The sequence below is a fragment of the Podarcis cretensis genome (assembly GCF_951804945.1).
Source record: "Podarcis cretensis genome assembly, chromosome: 3".
In the NCBI taxonomy this organism is placed as follows: Eukaryota; Metazoa; Chordata; class Lepidosauria; order Squamata; family Lacertidae; genus Podarcis; species Podarcis cretensis.
The window spans coordinates 73,164,470-73,188,318 of record NC_137172.1 but is presented as its reverse complement, the minus strand read 5'-3'; the positions used below and the strand labels follow the sequence as shown (position 1 = coordinate 73,188,318).

Below are 23,849 nucleotides of genomic sequence, written 5' to 3'. Positions count from 1 at the left end.
GCAGCTGCACTTGCGTTGCCCCCACTTGCAACGCTCCCATCCTATTCAGAAAAGTGTTTAAAACAAAAACCTATAAACACACTGTATTGTATTTTTAAGGTGCCAAAGACACGTTTAACTGTATGAATACACTATGTCCCTAACATTTTTATAAAATGTATGGGTGTTTATGGGTTTGAAGAGAACAATGAAATTGGCATTCAATTTGGAGTTAGAGGTTTGTGTGTGCGTCAGCTGAAATACTGTTTTGAGAGGGGAAACTGCACTGCATTAGCTCCTATATAAATCCAATTACTCTTGGTGGGCGGTGGGGGAAGACACATTCTCTCATTCTAAACATGCTCTTGTGGCAACTTTCTACCTTCATGATTACCCCAAATCAATAATTTCTGCTAGGTAAGAATGGCAGCCTTAATGTACTCATTAATTAACTGAGCACTTATCTCATTTGTTATGTTGTTATTTACATGGAAACATAATGGATTTGGGCAGCAAATATATGGTAATATTTCTTCTTCAACTCCTGGCATGTTCTGAGACTCATTTTCATAATCTATACTATTGGGCCTCCTTTCCCCTTTCACACTAGTTTTAATTAAGTCAAACCAGCAGTAAACTTTTTCCAACCTATTCCATGTTCAGCTTTATTCAGAATGAAGTTCTGTCAGCTTCAGTTGAACTTACTTCCCAATATGTTGCAGGTTACAGTCTAAGGGCAGAACTACTCAGAATGCTAAATCAGTCATAGGTGGTGTTTATTTATTTATTTTTGTAATGAGCAATAGTTATGGAACCCGGAGTTTGATCAATACCACAACACACAGGGAGGTGAGCTTTAAGCCTTATCATCCCAGTTGCAATCCTGTAAAAAAAAAACCTCATGCTTCTATTAGGCTTGCGGTGGGTTGGGTAAGCTTCCATCACCTGTTGAACAGGGAATGTAGCCTTTAACTGTCCTCCACCCATGTCAACAGCTGCCTTCTCAATAAAGATCCCTCAGGTTTACATACAGTATCCCCAGCTGACACTGGTAAAGAAATGCAGTTCATGGAGTTGTCATGTCACAGGATAAGCAATTCTGCATGTAATAGGGGAGACTGACATTAGAGGATGCTGTTTGGAGGAGTAGCCGCATGTCAAGTGTAATGTGCAGCTCTACCCTAATAAGTGGTAGGGTATTCAAATAGAGCACAGATGGTGCTTCACCTGCGTTTAACAGTTTATGCTGCTCGAATCCAGCATAAAATCATTATGCTATGGTTCACCGCCAAACCAGCAAAGAAAACTCCATGATGTATGAAAAGGATTACACACACACACACACACACACACACACACAGACCCATTAACCTTGGGGGGGGGTTAATGTCTGTGTTTACCCACAATTAAACTGTTGAAACACTTGTCTCTTTCTCTACAGTGAGAACGATAGCAATCTATACGAAAGACCAGAGTTTTATTGTGTATATGAAATGACTGCAGGAGACCATTGCACAATGCAAGAACAGCTGGCCAATAATAAAAGGAACCCAGAGGAAACAGGAATGCAATTGTTTTGCTTATTACAGTGCCACTCACTGTACTAACTGGCTGTGCCGCAGACTTCGAAAGCAAGTTGCTAGAAGACAAAGCGATGAGACATTATTTCCATTTGCAGTTTGTTTAAATATTGCCAGGGAAGCAACGTGCCTGATCAGTTGCAGAAGGAAACATTCAGAATAAAAGAAAACACATGGGCTTGCATTAACCCAAGACAATTCTAGTGTGTGTGTCTGTGTGCACATGCTGTTCATCACCCTAGAAGGGGAAGCCAGGAAAACCCTGGCTGCCAGCCAACAGTTATACAACAATTGCTTCATATGCACTTTAATGGACATTCATAAAGGCACAACCTGGAGAGTGGGCAAAGGTCCTATCGGAGGAGCAACATATTCCTCTTCTCTCAGCAACCGCAACAGAATGTTCTTTTTATTTTGGGGCCAATTGTAGATGTGGGTGTTCTGAAGCCAGGTAGGCACATGCTCCTGTGGGGGAGGGAGGGTGGAAGGCAGCTATATTAAATTCCGTTCTGTATTTCAGCTTTTCAGAAACCTGAAGGCATCACAGTCACAGGCATATACCTTCCCCTCCGTCCCTTTCTTAAGAGCCTTTGCCAAAACACAAGCAATTAGTCATGCTTTGGGTCCCCTCTCAGCTTATGGTGCAATTTGAATAATCCATTGTAGAAATCACCTGTGTGAAACATTGCTGTCAGCACATTGTGGCATTAACCATCACTTAGTTTTAATGCTCTTTAACTGACATAAAGTAGACATAGTCCCAAAATGCACTCCCCAGCCTTCAAACTGAGGGACAATGGAAATTATTTTACATCACCACATTCATTTATAGCAGAACCTCCCCTCCAAGTGTCCTCACCAAGGCACCCCAAGGAGGCAAGGAAAGTTCCATGGAGAAAGAGGATCTTGTAGTAAGTGATATCTTCTCACGTAATCACACTTGAGGAGACTGCTGACCCCCCCTCCCGGCAGTGGATCCCCACTAATCCAAATGGTTGGAGAAAACAGCATTCCTACAGCCTGATCATCTCAGTGGGATTTGGGAAGAAGAAATTGGGAAAAAGTTGATACTTGGTTGTGAGATTTCCCGGTATGGTACAAAGATGGGGACAAAGGCAGTTTGCTCTGTTCCTTTTCTAAAGGCTGCTGTGAGATTGCTACCTATCTTTGACAGGACCAGCAGGCTGCATGAACACAACTGCATGTAAGGTCTCTCCACAGCTGCTCATCAAACAGGTGTTTGGTACTATATTGAGCAGAGGGGTTCAAAGCTACCTCATATATAAGTTCAAAGAGGGGAAATAGAAACAATGGGTATATTCCATCAATACAGGATAAATTGTGCCAGTCACACTGAATAAAAAGCATACTACTGAAATCAAACTAGACCTTTATCTAAAAATGTTATGAAGCATTTGTCTAAGGTCCTACTTCAAATACTAACATGATTTTATTCAACATTCAAAAAAGGCTTTTGAAGGTTTTTGTCTCGGGTTGTAAAAAGAAATAAAAATAGCATGATTAATCAGTTTTCTTTACCTTTTTTGCATTTGGGAAAAGCACAGGAATGAATCTAAAGTTCATGCTTCCTTGCTGTATAAACTCAATTTGCATCTAAAATATGAAAAACAACATTAGCCCAAATATAATTGTAAGAATTATGCATTCTTATCCTCCAACCATTCTTTGTGCTGGAGCCCATTCCTACTCAACTTGTCTGCTGTATCACATTTCCTGAATCCAGTGGTTATGCTTCACATGTGCAAGCCTGTTTGTGTAGGCCTCTCCTTCTGCACTGAATTTCAGAAGCATTAGGGTGGTGCCAGCTGTTTCTTACACCACATCAAAAACTACATGCCCTGCCCTGCTCAGCATTCTCAAATCTTGACAATGCCAGTCATATATTTGGAGGTGGCAGAACTGTGTCTCGTTCCCCTTTCCCCCTCACCTTCACATTGCAAGTACATGTGTCGCAGTGTGCAGGCAACCCATTGATGCATATTCTTGACTGAAGACCCCTAACACTATGTTGAATTGTATTTTCTCATCTGCTGTTTAGGTGTACGAGGAAATGATATCTAAATCTCTCTGTGTGTGATTTAAAGAATATAAAAAAGAAAATCAGTTCCTTACTACAGAACTTGTGTTTTGTTGACAACAATACAGAATAGAATTGCTTTTGATTTCTGAAATAACCTGGACTTTTGACCAGCTTAGGGGTTTAATTCCCCCCTGTCCTAATTCAATTCAGCTTGATTTCTGAGCCCCCTACAGTCCATCTCTGGTCTGAAATGAACCTGGATTAGTAACAACTGATGCTCAGGACCTGCTGTCCTAATTCAATTCAGCTTGATTTCCGAGCCCCCTACAGTCCATCTCTGGTCTGAAATGAACCTGGATTAGTAACAACTGATGCTCAGGACCTGCTGTGCACACACAGGTGTTCCCTAGGCTTTGGTGAAACCTGTGACACTAGGCTTGTAAGTTGGTTCTCCAAGCTACTTCCCATGTTTCAAACGAGTATCATGAAGAAAAGAAAGGGGTGCTTGACTTATAGCTCAGGATCTGAGCTCCCCGCTGTCCCTTGTGTGCTGCCAAGACATAGATACCACAAATTTTAGATATCGCAAATACCAGTTGGGTATCTGAGTGAAGAGTCTGGTTAATCTTAAATCACCAGCCATAACTAATCACGACTAAGTCCTACTGAAAGCAGTGGAATATGACTTAGGCTTACATAGCTTTTGCTGAACTGTGCCTTTTGGTTGGTTGGTTGATTGATTGATTTATATACAGCCCATAAAAAATGATCCTATGTTGATGCAAAGCAATGTTGGAAGAAAGAAACTCACTAGGTTCTATCCAGCTGCATTATACAGTAGACTGAAATTAATGGACCTGAGTTAGTAATGCCCATTAATTACATTGGTTCTAATCAAAGTGGACTCATGTTGGATAAAGTCCACAGACACTATTGAAACTTCTGCCCAGCTCAGTTGGTTACAGCATGGTGCTGATAATGCCAAGGTTGCGGGTTCAATACATATACAGGCCACATACATATTGTGGCACATACAGGCCACATACATATTCCTGCATTGCAGGGAGTTGGACTAGATGATCCTTCCAACTCTACAATTTATGATTCTAAATCTGGAAGCTTTTTCTCCTGTTAGGAGTGTTCATTGTAACAATGTTTGAAGAAATTATGCCTTTCCCTAACAAGACTTGTGCTTCTTTTTCACAGTCTGGCTCTATGTTTTTGTGTCACGTGAAGAAGTCTGATTCACTGGTGGATGTTCTTTTACTTAATACTGTACTTATCTCCCAGCTGAAAGAGGAACCAACTTTGTTGGCAGCTTATTTGATCCGATCAGAAGAAACTCTAGAGAGACTTTGTGAGGGTGTGAGCAAGCTGAGTTTCTGTGGCAATGGGAGGGCCATAAGGGAGAGCAGATCAAATGCATGGAGACAGAGAATACACTAGCTCAGATGGGAATTTCCTTCCCCGCCTGCCCCATGCTTATTTTCATAGGTCAGGCAGTCAGATTTACTGTTGTTTGTGGATTCCCATCTCTTTCTGGAGTGAATCTGTATGAGGAAGTGCAGGCATGAGATAAGCTCATATTAAGGGACTTGGGGAAAGGGTATAAAGGGATTTAAACAGGCTGCAAAAGCCATAAAGAAAGTCAAGCAGCCAGTCATATACATTTATCTCAAACAGAACTTCTGAGCAGTCGCAAGTAGCACCGCTTCTAAAAAACACTCAGTACTAACAGGGAACACCAACAAAGCGGCACTTAACTGCAGGACTGATGAAGGACAAGACACAAAGGGCAGTTATTTGGGAGAAGGGAAGCTGCAGAACTCTTTTGAAACGGCAAGCACATGTCCTCACTTACCATCCTGTGGATATACTTAGTATGTAAGCCATGCTCATCCTTGTCCAGCTGGGATTCAGCCCCTTCAACATCCTGTTTGTATTTTGGACTGATTGCTATGATTATCATCACTGTCTTCTGTCAGGGAGAAAGGCGCTTTTATGAAATTGTAAAATGCAGTGTGGTTGGGCAGAGCAGCTTGGAAACCTGCCAGTTTGTATTATACGTGATCTGATGTTCTCTGGAAGCATAAGACAATCCAGTGCATTTTGGCAATGAAGCAAAACTAATCTCTGCACACTGTATTTCCTCATACCAGATTTCCAGGCGCTCTCTCTCCACTAGTAAATTTTAACATACTTTAAAATGGAGAGGGGGAAAAATACATTTTAGCATTGACCAGGTTATCTTCCAGAAACATAAATCTAAAAATAATGTATGCATAAACAATGCACCATTACTGTTTATTAATTGAAACTCTATCACTCTTTCTAGTAGAATATGTCCCCTATTTCAGGAGAATCTGAATTCTATGCTCAAATAGACCATGATTTGTGACCTCTATAAAATTGTGAGCATTAATAAATATCCTTACTTTTGTTTCTGTTTCGTACCTATTCTCTTCTGGTTATGCTGCCTGCCTATTTGTTTCCAGGCCGAATATAAAGTGCTGGTTTCGTCTTTTAAAGTTCTAAACCATTTAGGGTGACCTAAAGGCAAGGGAACCCCTCAGAGCAGGGGATTGGTGGTGGGACAACAATATGTGGTCAGAGGAAAAAGAGGGAGCACACTGGGAGGAGGAGGTGTCGGAAGCTGAAGAGGCAACAGGCTTTAGTGAGCAGGAAGAGGCTGGGGCAGCAGGCAGTCCAGACTCAGCTGGAAGCAGAGGCTGGAGAGGATGGGGACCAGGAGACAGAAACGAGGCAGGCTGCATAAGAATCCAGGAACTCTCCCCCTCCTGCTGTGACCAGCTTCCCACCTCCTGCTCTCTCAGAACACACAGAGGAATGAAGACAGTAGAGCAATGAGAGACAAGATGAAGGAGCCTTAGGCTGCTGGGGAAGGAACCGGGGGAGGAGCCTTAGAGAGCAGAGGGAAGGCAGGGACCTTCAGTCCTCACAAATGCCCCGTTGAGGCAAGACCTACTCGGAAGAGTTGCCTGGATCACTAGGACTGAGCTGTTTTATTTTTTGAATAAATAGTTAACTTCACTGACATCAGGTGCTTTATTGTTTTATTGCTGACCTGCACCAGACTCCAGCTCCTGACAATGAGCCTGCCTGAGCATGAAGATCAGCCCCATAGGCCCTACTGCCTGGTCCACTAAGAAGATGAACAGCAACTAAGGACATGGCCTTTTCAGTGAGGTTCCCATATTTACAGAATGCCCTTCTACAGGAAGTTAATATGCCCACCCTCATCACTGGTGATTTTTAAAAAGAACCCGTAAGAGCTTTTTCAGTCTCTGCTTTAATTGCTGTGTCCAGAAGCAGTTTGCCAGGTGGGACAGAGACACAACACCAGCTTCTTGGCAGGTGAGTCGCCATGCTGTCATTTCTGCCACCTCCCCGTCCAGGTAAGCAGTAGTGGCTCACTGCTGGGAAGCTAGCGTAGCAGCTGTGCCCCACCAGCTTCAGATTGTGTCTTGATTAAGTTTTACTTTTCATTTGAAGAGGTATAATGAGGATTTTAACTGAATTTTGTTCATACACACATACACACCCACCCACCCACCCATGAGCAGCCAATTCACCTTGCTGAATCATTTTTGAGCCCGTTTTCACGATTTGGGGCCCCTGGAAAGAACTTGTTTATTTTTAAATAATTAAAGCAAAGGCACAATTCTGCCTTCAGCTGTACACTTAGCACTAACACAATGTCGTTGTGGAATGCACACAGCTTGTCAACAGTTATTTTAATCTTATGTAGGTCCTCCTTCCCCAAATGCTTTAGACTGCAAGCCTAAACCCCATTTTGCCAGGAGTAAAAGGTAAAGGTACCCCTGCCCGTACGGGCCAGTCTTGACAGACTCTGGGGTTGTGCGCCCATCTCACTCAAGAGGCCAGGGGCCAGCGCTGTCCGGAGACACTTCCGGGTCACGTGGCCAGCGTGACAAAGCTGCATCTGGCGAGCCAGAGCCGCACACGGAAACGCCGTTTACCTTCCCGCTGGTAAGCGGTCCCTATTTATCTACTTGCACCTGGAGGTGCTTTCGAACTGCTAGGTTGGCAGGCGCTGGGACCGAGCAGCGGGAGCGCACCCCGCCGCAGGGATTCGAACCGCCGACCTTTCGATCGGCAAGTCCTAGGCGCTGAGAAGCCTCCCTAAATTCAGTAGAACTTAACCTCTGAGCAGATATGCTTAGGATTGTGCTCTTTCGTTTGTGATCCTAAAATACTTAGCAGTATCTTCTATGCAAAGCCTCTATGTCAAACAGGGTTCCAAAATGCATGGGCTCCCTATCATGAGGAAATCTGGAAATAGAAAGTGTTTCCTGAGAAGATTGGGGTGGGGTGTGCAATGGACATAGAAAGTGCACCCACAAGGATGTTGGGGCAGGGCTGGCATAAGCCCCCCTCCTTCCCCACGCATTTGTTTGGAATGCTTGAAAAGGCCTGATGTGTTTATTTTATTTTGTTATGCATTTATAAGCTAAAAACACAAATGTTTTTGCTTCTGCATGCAACATTTAAAAACCTAAACAAATAAATATGTGGCTAACACAGGCATTTTACAGATCTATGAAAGCCAAGTTCTCCTATCTCAGAAGGCTCACATTTTAAATTAGACAGAATGGGTGGGGAGGCAAGGGTAGGAACAACATGAATAATTAAGTCACAAGGGGGGCAGGAGATGCTTCTGTTTCAGTCCGTGGTTTCTTACCAGTATTGTCTTAAGGACTAATTCCTTAAGGACTGCCGTTGAGCTGCCTATGCCCCAAACTGTCTTTGAGCTGCTTGTGGAAAATGCTTGCACAAGAACCACCTCCCCCCCCCCATACTTACATCACTCAGGTAGCGTTCCATCCACTTGATAATGTCAATACCTCGAACTGTGTCCTCAAATATATCAATCTATAAGAACGGGAAAATATTAACATTTCTTCAGCTCTGTGTGCAGAGGCAAATATTTCCATCAATACAAAGAAGATTCACAAAGTATCTCAAATGCATATTGAAGGCATATGACTTCCCTCAAAGAATCCTGGGAAGTTTAGTTTATTCTTCACAAAGCTACGATTCCCTGCAACCTTAAACTACAGTTTCCAGGATGCTTTGGGGGAAGCATGCTCTTTAAATATTTATTGGATGTGCTTTGAAGGCATAATATGGTTCTACCCTCAATGTGTAGTTTCCCAGTTCAAAAGTTGAAGTGCAAGTGTACATAGTCTAACAAGGCTCTCTATTCACAAAGAGCCAGGGCATTTCTGCAGCTTGGTAAGTTTCTGCTAGCAATATCACAGCTGACAAGGAATCTCCAGGGACCTCAGCTAATTATTTCCCCCTTCTGTCACCTGAGACTCCAGATGGGTCTTTGACAGCAGGTGTATTCTGCAAAAACCGTATACACTTTCAGTGTATTTTAATGGTTTTGTTCTGGCCCTCCTGCTCCTCCTCCTGCTTCAAAAAATGTTCTTCTGTACTACTGCATTATTGACTCTGTACTGTCCTCCTCTGATTCCATCCAATCCTTTGTTTCAATTTCCACCATCTGCCTTCCCCCCCATGGTCTTTAGCAACACTGAGCCATGGCTCCATATCATCTTGCCTAGTATTCTGCAAGATTGAACCCAAGTTTGTCAAAAGTGGCAAAGAATCACACCTTTCCCCCTCTAGAAAAAAGAAGCATTATTCAGAGTTTGTGAGGTCATTCCATCTTGTCCCCTGTGCTGTTGTGTAGGATTCTTGTATTCCAAGAAAGTTCACTGCCTGGGGTTTCGGCTGTGATGCAAAGTTTAGACCCCTGTTTAACCTTGAACTCCTTCAGTGACCTTGAGGGAAAATACAACCCTATCCACACTTGCCCTGAAGCCCTATTGAACACAGTGTGACTTGCTTCCAAGCAAAACTGCATAAGCTTGTGTTGTACAGGTGATGTAGAAACAGTTTCAATGTTCCAAAGGATTGTCAGTACAACCTTACTCCACTTAGTGTATTACATAAACTTTGTGTTGGAATTTCAAATACACCACTTAAGCCTCTTCCCCCCTTATTCATATATTTAGGGTTTGAGTACATGCCCCTGCATACAAGATTCATCAGTGCAGGCAGGAACATTAAAAAGGAAGACGAAGCTTTAAAGATATAGACAACCGATTTCATACATTCTTGATTGAATTCCAGCAAAGGGAAACACCCTTCCAGAATAGAGTACTTACAGCTGTCTGAAATCCATTTACAAACAAAAAGTTCACAAATTTCATGACCTCCTCAGCTGTGTCCACAGAGTAGGTTATGAAGACTTTACCTAAGAGAGATGATCAAAGTATTGTTCAAAGTACTAGAAAAAAAGCGCTTGCCTTTTCTTTGTTATACTAGCACAGAGCAGACAATAAGCTCTATCTTGTTTGGTTTAGATAATAGTCATAATAATTTATTACTTATACTCCACCCATCTGACTGGGTTGATTATTGTTTGTACAATGGAGCTGAACTGGCTCAATGTCTTGTGATCATGCTAAGCATCTCCATTAGAGACCTCTAGAATACCTTTAATTTGTCCCATGTCCCTGCTCTGACAAGCAGAAACCCTCAGAGTATATGACACTTTCAATGGAAAATGCTCCTTCTCCAACCACCTAATGATTCCTGGACCCTAACGTTAAAAAATTGAAAGTTAATAAATACGACTGTTATAAGCCATGAAAATGTCACTTCCTCCTAATCCTTCTAGCTGTCTGTTCTCCAGATTAATTGCATGGTGCCTGCTTTACACTTTGAACTGCATGCTACTTTGAACCCCAAAATGTGGATGTGGTTAAATCAAGGACATGGGGAGTAGCAAGAACCTCAGGCCTAGCAGAGTTGTATCCTGGCAGTCTCCACCTGGAATAGTTTCAGGCCCTTTAAGGTTATAGCTGGGCTTCTGGTGAAAAGGATCCACTTCCAGGACAACTAGAAGATACCAATTTTAAAAGGCCATGCCCTGGTGTTATCTGCTGTTAGGCTGAGGCAGCACTAGAAGTTGCTGTGATCAGCAGGAGAGTGTGGTTCTATGTATGCATGATTCTGCTAGGACTGGACCATCCACTTTCTTCACTAACCAATGCTATGGCTTTATACACAATTTTCCAAACATGGCGCGGGGGGGGGGGGACACTTACGCAGCTCTTCTGGCAAATTACTTGTCCTCAGTGTTCCCCTGACTGCAAAATTACTTGGAGGCCTTGGGATGGCAGCTGGGCATGGTGGGCCATTAGGCTGAGCCATGGAATCAGAAGGGCACCTATAGATGTCCTCATGAGCGCCATAAGCCTTGGATGATGCTCCACCATGCAGTAGTTGGTTCTGAAACTGGCCACTAGGAAAAACATGAAGAGTCATTATAAAATGTTAAAAGCTGCTGATTCTAACAGCACATGTGCGAGGCCTGTTTTTAATGAGAAAATTTTCCTTTTATGAAAAAGTCACTTTAGCAATAAAAAGGTGGCTCAATGCATGACTGATCTCATGCTGTCAGCTCCTGAAGAGATCACATATAGCCTAAGACAATCTCTCTAGGAGGCCTTCCAGCATCTTTCCAGAGGCTGCTTAAAGATCCACAAGCCCCACAAGAAGCCCAGGGCAGGGAGCATGTGCCACTAGCCCCTGAAGAGACCACCAGAGGTCTAAAAGAATTCATTATTTTAGCTTTTAATTTTGCTTGTTCTAATACCTTAAATTGCAAAGTTCCTGCTGTGTATTGGCCAAAAACTGGGTTATAAATGTAGCAAAAAAGAGATAAACGTACTCGGCATTCTGAAAAACTCTCTCTGTGTGATATAAAAGCAGTCTGGTACTGTGAATCACCCAGGCCTTTATACCAGGTCCAGCACAGTCAGTGATCAGGGATTATGGGAGCTGTAGTCCAAAATGTTGGAAAGGCACCTGATTGGGGAAGGCTGTTTAGACCTACTTTAGCTGCCACAGTTAAAACAACACCTTATGCATACCAATAGCACCACTGCCAGAGTCAAGACAGCCTCTGTCTTGCTTCCGCCAGCTTCTTGCTGCTGCAATTTCCCAGTGAATCTCAGGACAAACTTACTACAATCTTTTAAATTCTCCAGAAGAGCTCTCTCTCTCAGGGAGCCTTTCTTCATTACATTGAGGAGAAGGAGGACTGGAATAATTTGGGATTATTTGCCGGCCAGGATGGATGGCTCTTACACAAGGGCCAGGAACAGGAAGCCGTGGTTGAGGTGGATGTGCGAAGTGTTGGTAGCGTGTTTGCCCATCTAAGAGTAGAAAAGGAAAATTTGAGCCACTGCATAGTTAAGTCACCTTTGAACAACAGAATTTAACAAAACAGTTAATGAATATGATCAAACTACAAGTTTAGCACATTGCACCAACTAGAATCGATAGGCTTAAGCATGAAATTGTGTACTAGAAAATGGTCTCTGTCACTTTAAGCAGAACTTCCAATTTGCTGAAGGTGATGCCCGCGACGTAGTGGCAGGCCGTAAAGTTCGCTTCACTAGTTGAGTGATGGGAATAGGTTCACAGTATACCTAATGGGAATGATCCACTTTTTTACTTTCAGAAAAGGTTAGCAGTATGTTGCCTCACTCTGGAAGATATGGCAGATTTGGAATTGAGAATCTTGACAATTAAGAAAATTGCCAGTGTTGTGAACAGACTAAAATGGTGTGAAATAAAATTATGAGCATCAATACTGGAGGGTTGTTTTTGTTTAAGTTCACAGTGCAATCAGTTTTCTCTCCTTGAAAACCTTGGGCACAATTCAGCCAAAGTCAAGCATTTCTACTAGGGATTTAAGTATGTGCTTCACTGTCCCACTGAAATCAATAGTCTTAAAATTGGTTAGTTGTAGATAGATTGTGTTTTGTATTTTTCATGGTTGTCTTACGGTTTTAGATTTTAAGAAAACACCTGGCCAAATTAAGCACTCTTTCAGCAAACTAATGGATAGGATAGAGGAACAGGGCAACCCTTTGCATATTGACAGCAAAGGAAGCACTTGATTTTTTGACTGATTACTATAATCCAGTCTGATTATGAGTTATAGAAAAGTGGGAAACAAATGTTGGAAATAAACGAATAAATAAATGAGGCTTACTTGTAGATCAGTGTGGGGAGGATTACGGCCTTAGACGCCATGTTAACTCATTGAAATGAACAAAGTCTCAAAGTGCTTCACTTTGGTGTGATCATAAACTCAAAAAGCTACAAGACTCGTGACGGAAATGCAAGAACTAGGAATGCTCCAGCTCCAGCAATTTATCTTGCCCTTCCTTCCATGGGAATATGAGCTGGTTTCACCTCCAGCAATCACATACCTGTGATTTGAATACTAGGAACTCCCTTGCAAAAGTAACATTCATTTCAGAAGGCATTATCATTGAGAGAATGCAGCTGAAATGCAGTGCTGAGTCTATTATGAATATGAGAGAGCAGATGCCCTGGCTAGATGGCTGCCTGGGAGCACAGCACACTAGATTGTTTCTGTCTAGAAGGTGCACATTAGAACACATTAAGTACAAAACCCTATTGTGAGCGATGATTGCCCAGTAATCATTGGAAATGTGAAAAGCTGTCAGGAAGCCATTTTATGCCTCGTAGAAGATAGGAAGTTAGTAAGCAAAATACTGCCTCCAGCTCTGAACAAGTATGTTGGTTTGGGGTTTTTGTTGGGTGGGCGGAGGCTCTTGCAATATGTCTCAAATTACATAATGGCTCATGTTTTAAAGAAAGTGTTGTTCAAGTAGCACTGTTAAACTAGTATATATTTAACAGGATGAGAAATGAAGGGGCTGTGTAGTCTGGGTCCATTTAGCAAGTAATTTTTGTCTTTATGTTCTAGGTTTCCCTTCTTAGCATGGAAAGTGGGGTGATCAAATCTGATGTGATAGTGGCTCAAACTTTGAACACTTCCATGGAAAGGCATGATGAACCAGACTGTCCCAGGCCTGGGGATTCCTGTGCATTTTCAGCTATCCTCCTAATTATCACTTATATCTTTTCGAATACAGTGGTACCTCGGGTTAAGAAATCAATTCGTTCCAGAGGTCCATTCTTAACCTGAAACTGTTCTTAACCCGAAGTACCACTTTAGCTAATGGGGCCTCCCACTGCTGCCGCGCCGCCACACAATTTCTGTTCTCATCCTGAAGTAAAGCTCTTAACCCGAGGTACTATTTCAGGGTTAGCGGAGTCTGTAACCTGAAGCGTCTGTAACCTAGTGCAGCTTTGCGCAAGAACGTGGCACAGTATGGGCACGTGGTGGGATTGCTTCTAGTTGGAAGCATCAGGGTGCCAGAATGCAGGGATGACATGAAAGAGGACATGGCATCCAAATATCTGTCAGGTAACAACACTGGCAGATGGCTACAAAAGCCATAAGACCCCCAGGGAAGATGAGGAACAGTGAGGTGAGTAAATTCACTATAATGGGGAATCTAAAAACAGCTATAACTTTTCACAGAAGTGAATGAAACTTGCAGCCCCTCCAGAGTGTGGAGCCTGATAAACTGTAGGCAGATACCCATAGGGGTTTTAATGCAGGAGCAGGGCACTTTTCACGTTTCCTCCCCTAAACACAGACATTACAATTTCTAAAGTACAGCATGAACCTGGGAACTGAGAGAAGGCAGGGGTGTTGAGGGAAAGAAATGTCTCCACTGATTTGCTCAGGGGAAGGAGGGGTGGAAAGTTAGCATTAATTGCCAGGAAGGACTGGGTTGGTGGAGGAAATGTCACCCCGAGTAAGGCCCTTGTTACTTCAAGGGTCAGTGGTGGTGGAGGGTAGACACCTACCACCACAGATTTTTGGGGATATGTTAGAGATCTCTCCATAGGAGAAGGCATTTAATGGTGCAATCAGAAATCACCCTGATTTGCCTTGTAATTTTGGGTACATACAGAGTTGATGCATACTCTTAGTCTAGTTTTAGCAAGTTGATAATAGGAGAGAAAACTATTGAATCTTCAAATTCTGGCAGAAAGGAAGGAGAAAAATGATGGAAGTGATTAAAGAATGAAAAAGGGAAATATAATATTATCAGGACAGGAAGTTATAGTAGAGAAAAGCAAGTGCCAGATCACAAAATGTGAGGATTAGATTAGCAGAGATTTCTCGTTCAGAAGTGTAAACATCTGAACTGCGCAGCTGATTTGTTGAATGGAATCCCCAGCCTTTATGAGGCCACTGGTATAGCTAAGAACTGCAAACATAAAAGTGGATGGCAAGAAATGCTAGAAGCCAGAAGCACACGTTTCTTATGATTAAATATAGTTGGAAAAACTGTGCAAAATTCTCTAAGCTACTTAGGAAAAAAAGTATTCTGAATACCTGACCAGTTAACTTACATGGATTCTGGCAATGTAAATCCCCAGGAATGTAGTATCTAGGATGCCACTGAGATTGTGGGGAAGGATGGGCCAGTTGTGGGAACACAGGATATGGCTGAGGGTCCATCTGTGGTAACTCTCTGGACATCAGAGGCCTTGGAAGGTCTTGGAGGTTAAACACGGAAGTAAGTGGCAATGGAGGTTCTAGCTGCCTGATGCCCATAAGATCCAGAGGCTGAGAATCATATCCTGCATCTTCTGTTCGTAGGTCTATTGGTGGTCTATTACATTGAGTTTGGTTTAGATTTGCATTCTCCTGACTTTCACCAGATGAATTTTGGTAAATGTCAGATGAGCTTTGTTGCAGACCACTAGAATTGTGTCCAGTGTCAGGAGAATCAGCTGAAGGCCTAGACCTCAGCAGCTGGTTCCTTTTGTTTATGGATAAAATATGAAGTTCTGATGAAGCTGTTGATTCAGTGAATGGACCAGGAGGTATCTCCCTTCTAGAATCCTGGCATCGTTGCAGGTGATTGTGGTTAGACGCTTCCAGATCAGCATTATTATAATCCACACGATTAAGGTGCTTGCAGAAACATGATTGCCTAGTCAATGAATGAGAAGCCATTTGAGATGGATAAGATCCTATGGGCACCAAGTTCTCTATATTTTCACCAGAAGGGTCCAAAGCCTCTTCCAGTGAATGCTCTGGAAATGGCGACCAATCTCCAGTTTCATCATGTTCAACTGGTATACTTCGACCCATCGCAGCACCTAAAAATAGAAAAGAAATACAGTATAAGGTGTCTATTGATTTGTTATGCATAAAATACAAGCAAAGATGTTTGATCTTGTGAACAACTTGGATAGCTCAGTTGGTTAGAACATGGTGCTGACAATGTCAAGGTTGCAGGTTCAATCCCCATACTACTACTACTACTACTACTACTACTAGTACTACTAAATTTATTTATACCCTGCCCTCCCTGGCCAAAACCGGGCTCAGAGCGGCTAACATCAAATATATAACGTATTACTATAAAAACAAACAATTAAAATACATCCTAAATCAAATCAGAATCAAAGTGAAATCCAATACGATGGCAACCTGCAAATTAGGGATGTGGACCTTAAATGCTCACCAGGCCTAACTGTTTATACTGATCTTGTATGAGCCTGTGAGAAAAGTTGGGGGGCCACTTTCATGCAAGTTCTTATAAGGAGAAAGGGGGAGTCAGACTGGATCCTGGCCAAAGGCCTGGCAGAACAGCTCCGTCTTACAGGCCCTGCGGAAAGATGTCAGATCCTGTAGGGCCCTGGTCTCTTGTGATAGAGCATTCCACCAGGCTGGGGCCACAGCTGAAAAGGCCTTGGCCTCGTTGAGGCCAGTCTAATCTCCTTGAAGCCCAGGACCTCCAATATGCTATTATTTGCAGACCGTAAGGTCTTCCATGGGGCATACCAGGAGACCATATGGGACAGCTAGATATTCCTGCATTGCAGGGAGTTGAATTAGATCAGGGGTTAGCAAACTAAGGCCTGGTGGCCGGGTGTGGTTTAATCTGGCCTGCGAACCTTGCCACCCGCTCGGTCAGTCCTTGTGCTAAACTGGCCTGGCACGGAAGCCTCGCCGCGCAGGGACTGACTTCTGTGACGCTGGCGCAGCTTCTGCAGCCAATCTGAAGCTGCAGGTGCCTCTGGATGATGCCCCTTCCTTCCCACTGAGGCGGCCACGTATGGCCAAGAGCCAAGTGGGAGGAAGCAGTGGTGGCGGGGAGGCTGCCTCCACTGCCCAGGCCAGCGGCTTAGGCTCTGCATCCTGCGGACCCCTGGCCGAGGCAGAGGACAACGACGCTGCCGAATATGAGGTGGCAGCCGTGGCGTCCTTTCCGGAGAGGGGGGTCCTTCTGGGGGGGGGGTGTGCTTTTGGGAGAGGATGGGTCTGGCCCCCCAGCCCTCTCCTGAAAAAGTTTACTAACCCCTGGACTAGATGATCCCTTACAGCTACAATTCTATGATTCTATGCTCAGATACCTGCAAGCAGAATTAAGTTGGGCTCAAGCCACATTGAGTGGCCCCTCACCCCCAATCTTTTTGTTTCATACCCAACCCATTGCCCCTGTCTCCAGGTGAGATGTGTGTTTTTATGCCAGTGTTGGAAGGCATTTGGCATTCTTTCAAGGAAAATTTTTCACAGCAAGCAGCACACTGTTTACCCATCTCTGATGTGATTCGTGATTAGACAGCCAAGAGATTACGATGCATTTTATCATCACTGGTTGACTGGCTTTTGAAGAATTAAATTAACTCTGCATAGTTGTGGAGCAAAAATACTAACCTGTTAGGGACGCCATTTCAATATTTTTAAAGAAATCCGTCGATAGATGTACCAACTGCAGATGCAACTGCGCAGGGGAAGACAAAAATATCATAGCTGAGGATCAGAGCTAAACTTTTGATCACATTGATCACTCAATATGGATTCTTAGTCTCGTGGCAGCATTCCTATCTAGTCTTCTGTACCATAGATGCTGTGTTGGTTTGGATCCTTAGAACCTGGTGTTCTGGTCTATTTTTTTCTTAAAAGTGGGCTCTTGTAATAATAGGTTAATAAAAGGTTCATTTATGCAATATATTGTTTGTGACTGTCTCCAACACATCCCACGTCTTTTTTCACTATGATTTTATTTATAAAATAGCAACTCTTCCCTGTTCCATTCTAGCTATTACACCTTCCCAAAGAACCTTTCATGCTTTTTAGGGTCTCTGATACACAAATATTAATAAATCCCCCTGCTACTCAAAATGTTTTTAGTTTGACACTGTCCTCCATGGTACAACACTTCAGAACCAAGAGTTAATACTTGTTAAGGACATCCTACTTTAGCTCTCCTGAGTTTTCATTTTACAGCATCCATTTGGGCTCTGGGTGTATGGGTAAAATACCCTGAATTTCATAGCTTGTGACTTACCTAAATTAGCAATTTCCAATTCCATATTGCATCTCTTTTATGGAGGCAATAAACACATAAAACTAGGTAGAGGTGAGAATATTCTTTGTTAAACCCCTTAGAAGTTTTAGTTACAGTTAAGAGATATGCATTTTGTTACATAAATTTGCCACAGAATGTCCAAGTATGGAGTTGGTGACAGATTTGGATTGGAAGGTGATGCAGGAGAGGGAGGGTGCAAGCCTTTGCCTTTGCACTTTAGCCCCAAATCAAGCCAGTGCCCTCCGAAAGCTGCTATTACCCACAGATGGAAAACCTAAAGGACTTAGGATCCTAACAAGTGAGTGTTTGTTTCTCCATTCTGACCTGTGCAGCTCTCTGGTCCAAAAATCCGTGCGTTTAATTTGAGGAAGCACATGTTATTCATGGTTAATTTTTCTTGCCAAGTTTGGAAGAATAATAATGTGTTCCAGTAGAGTTGATTTGATGTGTTCCTTCAAGCCTCACTCATTTTGCAGTTGCATAAAGGGAAAAGTTCAATATTAAAACTGAAACAAATCCAATTTAACTTCTTCAGTTTCTGCTGAGGAGAAACCACTGAAAACTGCCTGTACATAACTAGAGTCCTGTGGACTTAAACTGTAGTAACCTCCACATCATCAGAATTAATCACTTAAAAATGTATTTCTCTCTGGAGGAACATAAACAGGCATGATGAAAATCTACTCCTAAATGAAATACAATAGGAAATCTGCTGACTAGGTCAGAGAACAATCCTGTCCCCCCTCTTCTTTCTTTAACCTCTAAAATATCAGGCTGAATCTCATCCTTTCCCAAAGGACTGCAAAACCAAAAAATACATGGAAAGAAAAAAGCACCCATTAGTAGCAGAAAGTGAGATCAAATGGACACTGCAACTAGACAGTCACTCTGCAATTTATTTTTAAAATGAATGTTTTTTGTTTCCTTTTTTGCTTCATGGTCACAATGATATTTTATTGTAACTACAGAGATGTTGGAAGAGAATAAAAAAGACCCAGGAGAACATTTTAATACTGTATCCTCAGCTTGAGGAAAGTTCATTCTGACTTTTGTTTCCAAAGGATTGGGGCAAAAGTAATTCAATCTTGGTTTGAACAGTTCTCATCTCTGTCTATAATACGGTCTTCAACCCTCCACTTCCCAAGTCATCTGAATATACAATGAATATATCAGCGTGGCAGGGAAGTAATAATAGTGCTGCAGTGCCAATGTTAAAAAAAAAAAAGACTCTTAACCTCAGGGTCGTGGGTTTGAGGACACTTTAGGCAAATGTATCCTGCACTGCAAGGGGTTGGGCTAGATGACCCTTGTGGTCCCTTCTAACTCTGCAATTCTATGGTTCTATGGTTTATTTAATTTATTGTGACATTTCTACCTCACCTTTCCTTCAAGGAGCTCAAGGTGGCATACACAGTCCTTTCCCTTCCCTGTTTTATCCTCACAACAACCCTGTGAGGTAGACTAAGTTGAGAGAGCATGACTGGCCCAAAGTTCTCCAGTGAGCTTTCCATGGCTAAGTGGGGATTTGACCCAGGGTCTCCCCGGTCATAGTTACACACTGCACACTGCTATGAAAACTTATAGCACTGATCATCTGTTCAAGGCGTGCATATGCACAGATACTTGAAAGCATGGGAACATAGGTTTTTGCATTATACTGACTTACACTCTTGAACAGTCTAGCTCAAAATTGCCTGCATTAACAAAATTTAGGATCTATTAACTCTTATGTTTTCTCTCCCTTCCTCGTCAAAACTACATTATGCAACACAAATTCCTTCTGCAAATTGCTCTGGAGGTCTTCAGTGAGAGATTTGGCAGAAAACTCAAGCTCTTGTGAGTAGGCTGTTCTAAATCTGAGTTGCAAAAGGCCCAGACAGAGAGGAGGTCTTACATTTTGCCTGTCAACATGGTTGAAGGACTAGGAAACACTAGAAGCACGGGAGCAGTTTCGCCTTAGCTAAAAGAAAGAGGCACAGAAATGTTGATAACTAAATGACTGTGCCAATGGATAACAGTCATTCAGGCTTCCAAGATGTGGTAGATGAGTAGTAAGAGAAGCAGATGCTAATAACTAGCTAATAATTTATCATGGATGAGTTCATATTGATGGCTGAAATGCACAACATAATAAGATTCAGCATTTAAGAAAGATCACATCTTACTCTCATGCTCAGTTCCAAATTCACACTGCTTAGTACAATTCTTCACATAGATTTTTTGAAATCTGTGTAGTTTCCTGCTTAAAGACTTGTGCCGGCCTACAAGATTTCCAAAGAACAGGCCTCGCTAAACCAGCCTGCTTTTGATTAAACCTTTTCTGACAGGAAGAGAAAGAATGCACAGTGAAGAATGGCGTACTAGGTAAATTCCTCCCACTTCAAAGGCCTTCAGTTTCATGCTGTTTAAGACAGGCCCATAGCTAGGATTCAGGCATGTGAAGAAAAGAGATGAAGCAGACTATTGAATATATATATATGTGTGTGTGTGTGTGAGAGAGAGAGAGGGGGGGCAGAGGGAATAAGAGAATTACACTTGCCTTCATATGCTTTTGTCACAGCATTTTTCTTAAATTAAAAAGGGTACAGGACAAAAGACGCATGTCCAAAAGAACTATTTATCAATCTCACTATTCTGCTTTCAACAGCACTCAGTTCTGCATATTTCATAGTAACATTTAGCAATCTAAGGCATGGAACCCTAGCGACAACCTTCTTCAGCTATAGGTCTGTGACAATGTCCCTCTCCCATAAAAAGTGTGTGTTGTTTATTAATGTATTTCTATTTGTTATCTTGTATTATTTATTAATCTCTGACAACTAAATCCACTAACATTACTAATTTGCTTAACCATTTAACTAGTAGCAATCACTTGTGAGCACCGTAAAAACACACCTTTTGAAAATACCAAATCCATTACAAATTGGAAGCCATACAGAGGTCGACACTTCTCACACCCATATGTTTAAGTAAGCTCATTTTGCATTGCATATACGGAGGAGCAGAAGAATCGCAGCCATGGTCTCTCAACCTGTGAGGATCTGCTGTAGCAAGGCCTGACATTTCCCCACGACAGTACTGCAGATGTACAGGACAACAGAAGCAAACTTTCTGTGTTTTCAAAATTTTTGTTTTCCCCACTGATAATCGGATATAACTACCTGCAAAGTGGTCACCAAAGCTCTTAAGCACAGACCCTTTGCTACTGGAGAGAATTGGCAACCAAGAAGAGCACACCCAGACAGAGAAGAAGAACCACATGAGAGAAAGTGGGTCAGCAGCTAGTGAGAAATATATAAGGAAGTGGGGTGGAAGGACCTTTGAGAACTTACCTTAGACCCCAGAAGATGACTAGGGAGGCAGAGAGGACCACCCTAGCCTTGCTAGGGTCCTTCTTCTCTTAGGACTTCTTCTCTTCCCCTCCCTTTTCTCTCTCTGTTTTCCTCTGCCTTCCTCTGCCAGGTAAGTTGCTGAACAGGCTTCGTCTGTACCAGGAAGTAAAACAGTCTATGCAAATCACACAAAAACAGAGTGGGACGCCTCTTTCTGAAAAGCCCAGAGGGCAGACAAGGGGGGAAATGCAATCGATAAGAGAGCAGAACGACGTTAAAAATTGACGAGAGATTGTCTAAGGAGGCGAAGCTCTTTTTCTTTCAGCTGTTCGGGGAAGTGGGAGAAGAGGGGATTCTGCTTTAATTTCTGACAGAGAAGAAGTATGAAGATCTTCACTTTGTGTTACAGAGTGGGAGAAGGTAGAACAGCTGAATCAAATATTAGTACATTAGCTACAAATACGCTACTACATTGTACAATTCTAAATGCTAATATGAGAGTTTTCAGGTTAGGATATGATGGGTGTTAATTTTATTGTTGAAAAGTGAGGTGTACATCAGTGGGCTTGGTTTTAGGTGCCGTTTGTAAAAATGTGTGATTAAAAAAAAAACCCCAAGCAACAAGACTTAAACATCTTTCAATATAAAGTATATAATTTAAAGTGGAACATGGCACAACAGCCTGGTTTTAATGTGGCCAATCCTGGGAAACCTAGAAAAGCTGTGTGCTGGCAGAAGCTTGTGGGGTGTTTTCCCCCACCCCCATCTCTGCAGCAGAACTACAGAAGAAGCTGCACCTATTCCATCAGGTCAGATGCAGTCAACGTGGTGCCTCTCAGACACTGCTGGATTCCCAACTCCCATCAGCCCAGGTGGACAAGTGAATGGCCAAGAATGATGGGAGTTGCAGCCCAACCACATCTGAAGGACACCACTTTGGCTTCTCCCACATCGGATAGTATCCACGTCTTCCTGAAGGTGGACAGTGATGGCAGGAGTGTGCACTGTTGAGTGTTGCTGCACAAAGATGCATAGAGAGCCTTGAGACAGCCGTGTCAACTCTTCCCCTCTTGCTTTTTTCTGTTTGGAAGCTAGACAGGTGGGTGAGGGTTGTATGGAACTGCTGATTTGGCCCTGTGTGTCTGAGGCATTTCAGAACCCTTCGCCACCCAGATGCCAAGCATTCCTCTCCTTCCTAGCAACTTCTTGGATGATCCCACCCACCTCTACTGCTTCAGTGTTGGAAGGAAGACTGGCTGCTTGTCATGCTTGTCAGACAACAGGGTCTGCTCTTGTCAACTTTGGCCCTGAGACGGAAGAGCATTTTTGTTTTATTATTTGAAGCATTTTGAACATCTCTTTAAATGTACTTACTCTTTGATTAAATCAGTTAAAAGGAATATGATTAACGAACTAAACATCTTTAATCAGTGGAAGGGCCTCAGCAAAGAGCAATGGTGATTAGAAATGTGAGGAGAGTCTTCATTCTCCATTTTGAAGAGTACTTACCTTGTTCCTGTTTGCTGGTGAAGTGGGGAAGCTGAAATGAAAAGCATCACAATTTTCAGCCTAATTTTTGCTAGTAAGAATATTTTGCTATTTATTATTTAAATAAAAAGAAAATGGTTATAGTTGTGCGTGCAGGACTGGCCCAAGATGTTTTACTGCCTGAGGCAAAAAACAAGCCTCACACCTCAATTTCATATACAGAAGCTGACCGGCCTGGCAACTTTATTATTACTTGACATCTTTCTGCAGGGCCTGCAAGATGGAGTTGTTCCGCCTGGCCTTCGGTCCGGGGCCAGTTTGACCCCCCTCTATGGGACCCTGTAAGTTACCTCTTTGGCCCTTTTATTGGCTCATGTGGGACCAACATGGATAGCTGGCCCTGATGAATGCTTGAGGTTCCTGACCCCTATGGTTGTAATTCGTGGGCAATCATTTAATTTTATCCTGATTCTAATTTTTAAGCTGTATTTTAATCAATTGTTCAATTGTGTTTTAATGTATTTTATATTTGATGTTAGCCACCCTGAGCCCATCTTGGCTGGAGAAGGTGGGGTATAAATAAAAATTTACTTACTTACTTACTTACTTACTTACTTACTTACTTACTAAAGGCCAGTGTCCTCCCTTGTGTTGGTGAGCAGCAGGCAAGCTTTGGGCAAGGCAAACCACCCCATGGCACATTCCTCTCTGTCCTCTAACACCTCACCATTGTTTCCTTTCCCTCAGCCTCTGCTGCCTGAGGCAGCCATAACAAATGGTAGGGATGGTCCTCTGTGTATGTATTACCTCACAGTATTTTTTTAAAACACATTTCATTTTGATAAGCCCAGTGCAGGCATTCTTCTTGAAATTAAATTTCTTGTTCTCAGGAGCTGTATCTTTTAATACTGTACCACCATTGTTGGAAATGTTGGATATCTAGCAGTGAGTCATTTAGAGATTATTGGACAGGTAAGATACATGCACAGGTGGAAGGCTGAAAATTAAAGGTGCTTTGCAAATCATAAATAATTCAGTGACCCTCTTCCATGAAGCATGAGATCAGGAGGAGGCCCTTCAGAGC

At 42.6% G+C, this 23,849-nt stretch overlaps 1 protein-coding gene across 2 annotated transcripts; it reads right to left on the bottom strand.

The window, feature by feature from the left end:
- Positions 1–1,439: 1,439 nt before the first annotated feature.
- Positions 1,440–21,430, bottom strand: TRAF3IP2 (TRAF3 interacting protein 2). 2 transcript variants are annotated; one of them, XM_079971666.1, is made up of 10 exons: positions 21,278–21,430; positions 17,291–17,357; positions 14,971–15,726; positions 11,687–11,876; positions 10,764–10,960; positions 9,819–9,907; positions 8,446–8,514; positions 5,462–5,578; positions 3,099–3,173; positions 1,440–2,024 (listed from the first exon to the last, which is right to left on the bottom strand). In XM_079971666.1, exons 2-10 carry the CDS (start codon positions 17,304–17,306, stop codon positions 1,878–1,880), a joined length of 1,656 nt encoding a protein of 551 aa, XP_079827792.1. In that variant the 5' UTR covers positions 17,307–17,357; positions 21,278–21,430; the 3' UTR covers positions 1,440–1,877. The 2 variants fall into 2 exon arrangements, with proteins under 2 accessions (XP_079827792.1, XP_079827791.1); XM_079971665.1 differs by lacking the exon at positions 21,278–21,430 and having other exon boundaries at positions 17,291–17,399.
- Positions 21,431–23,849: the final 2,419 nt, after the last annotated feature.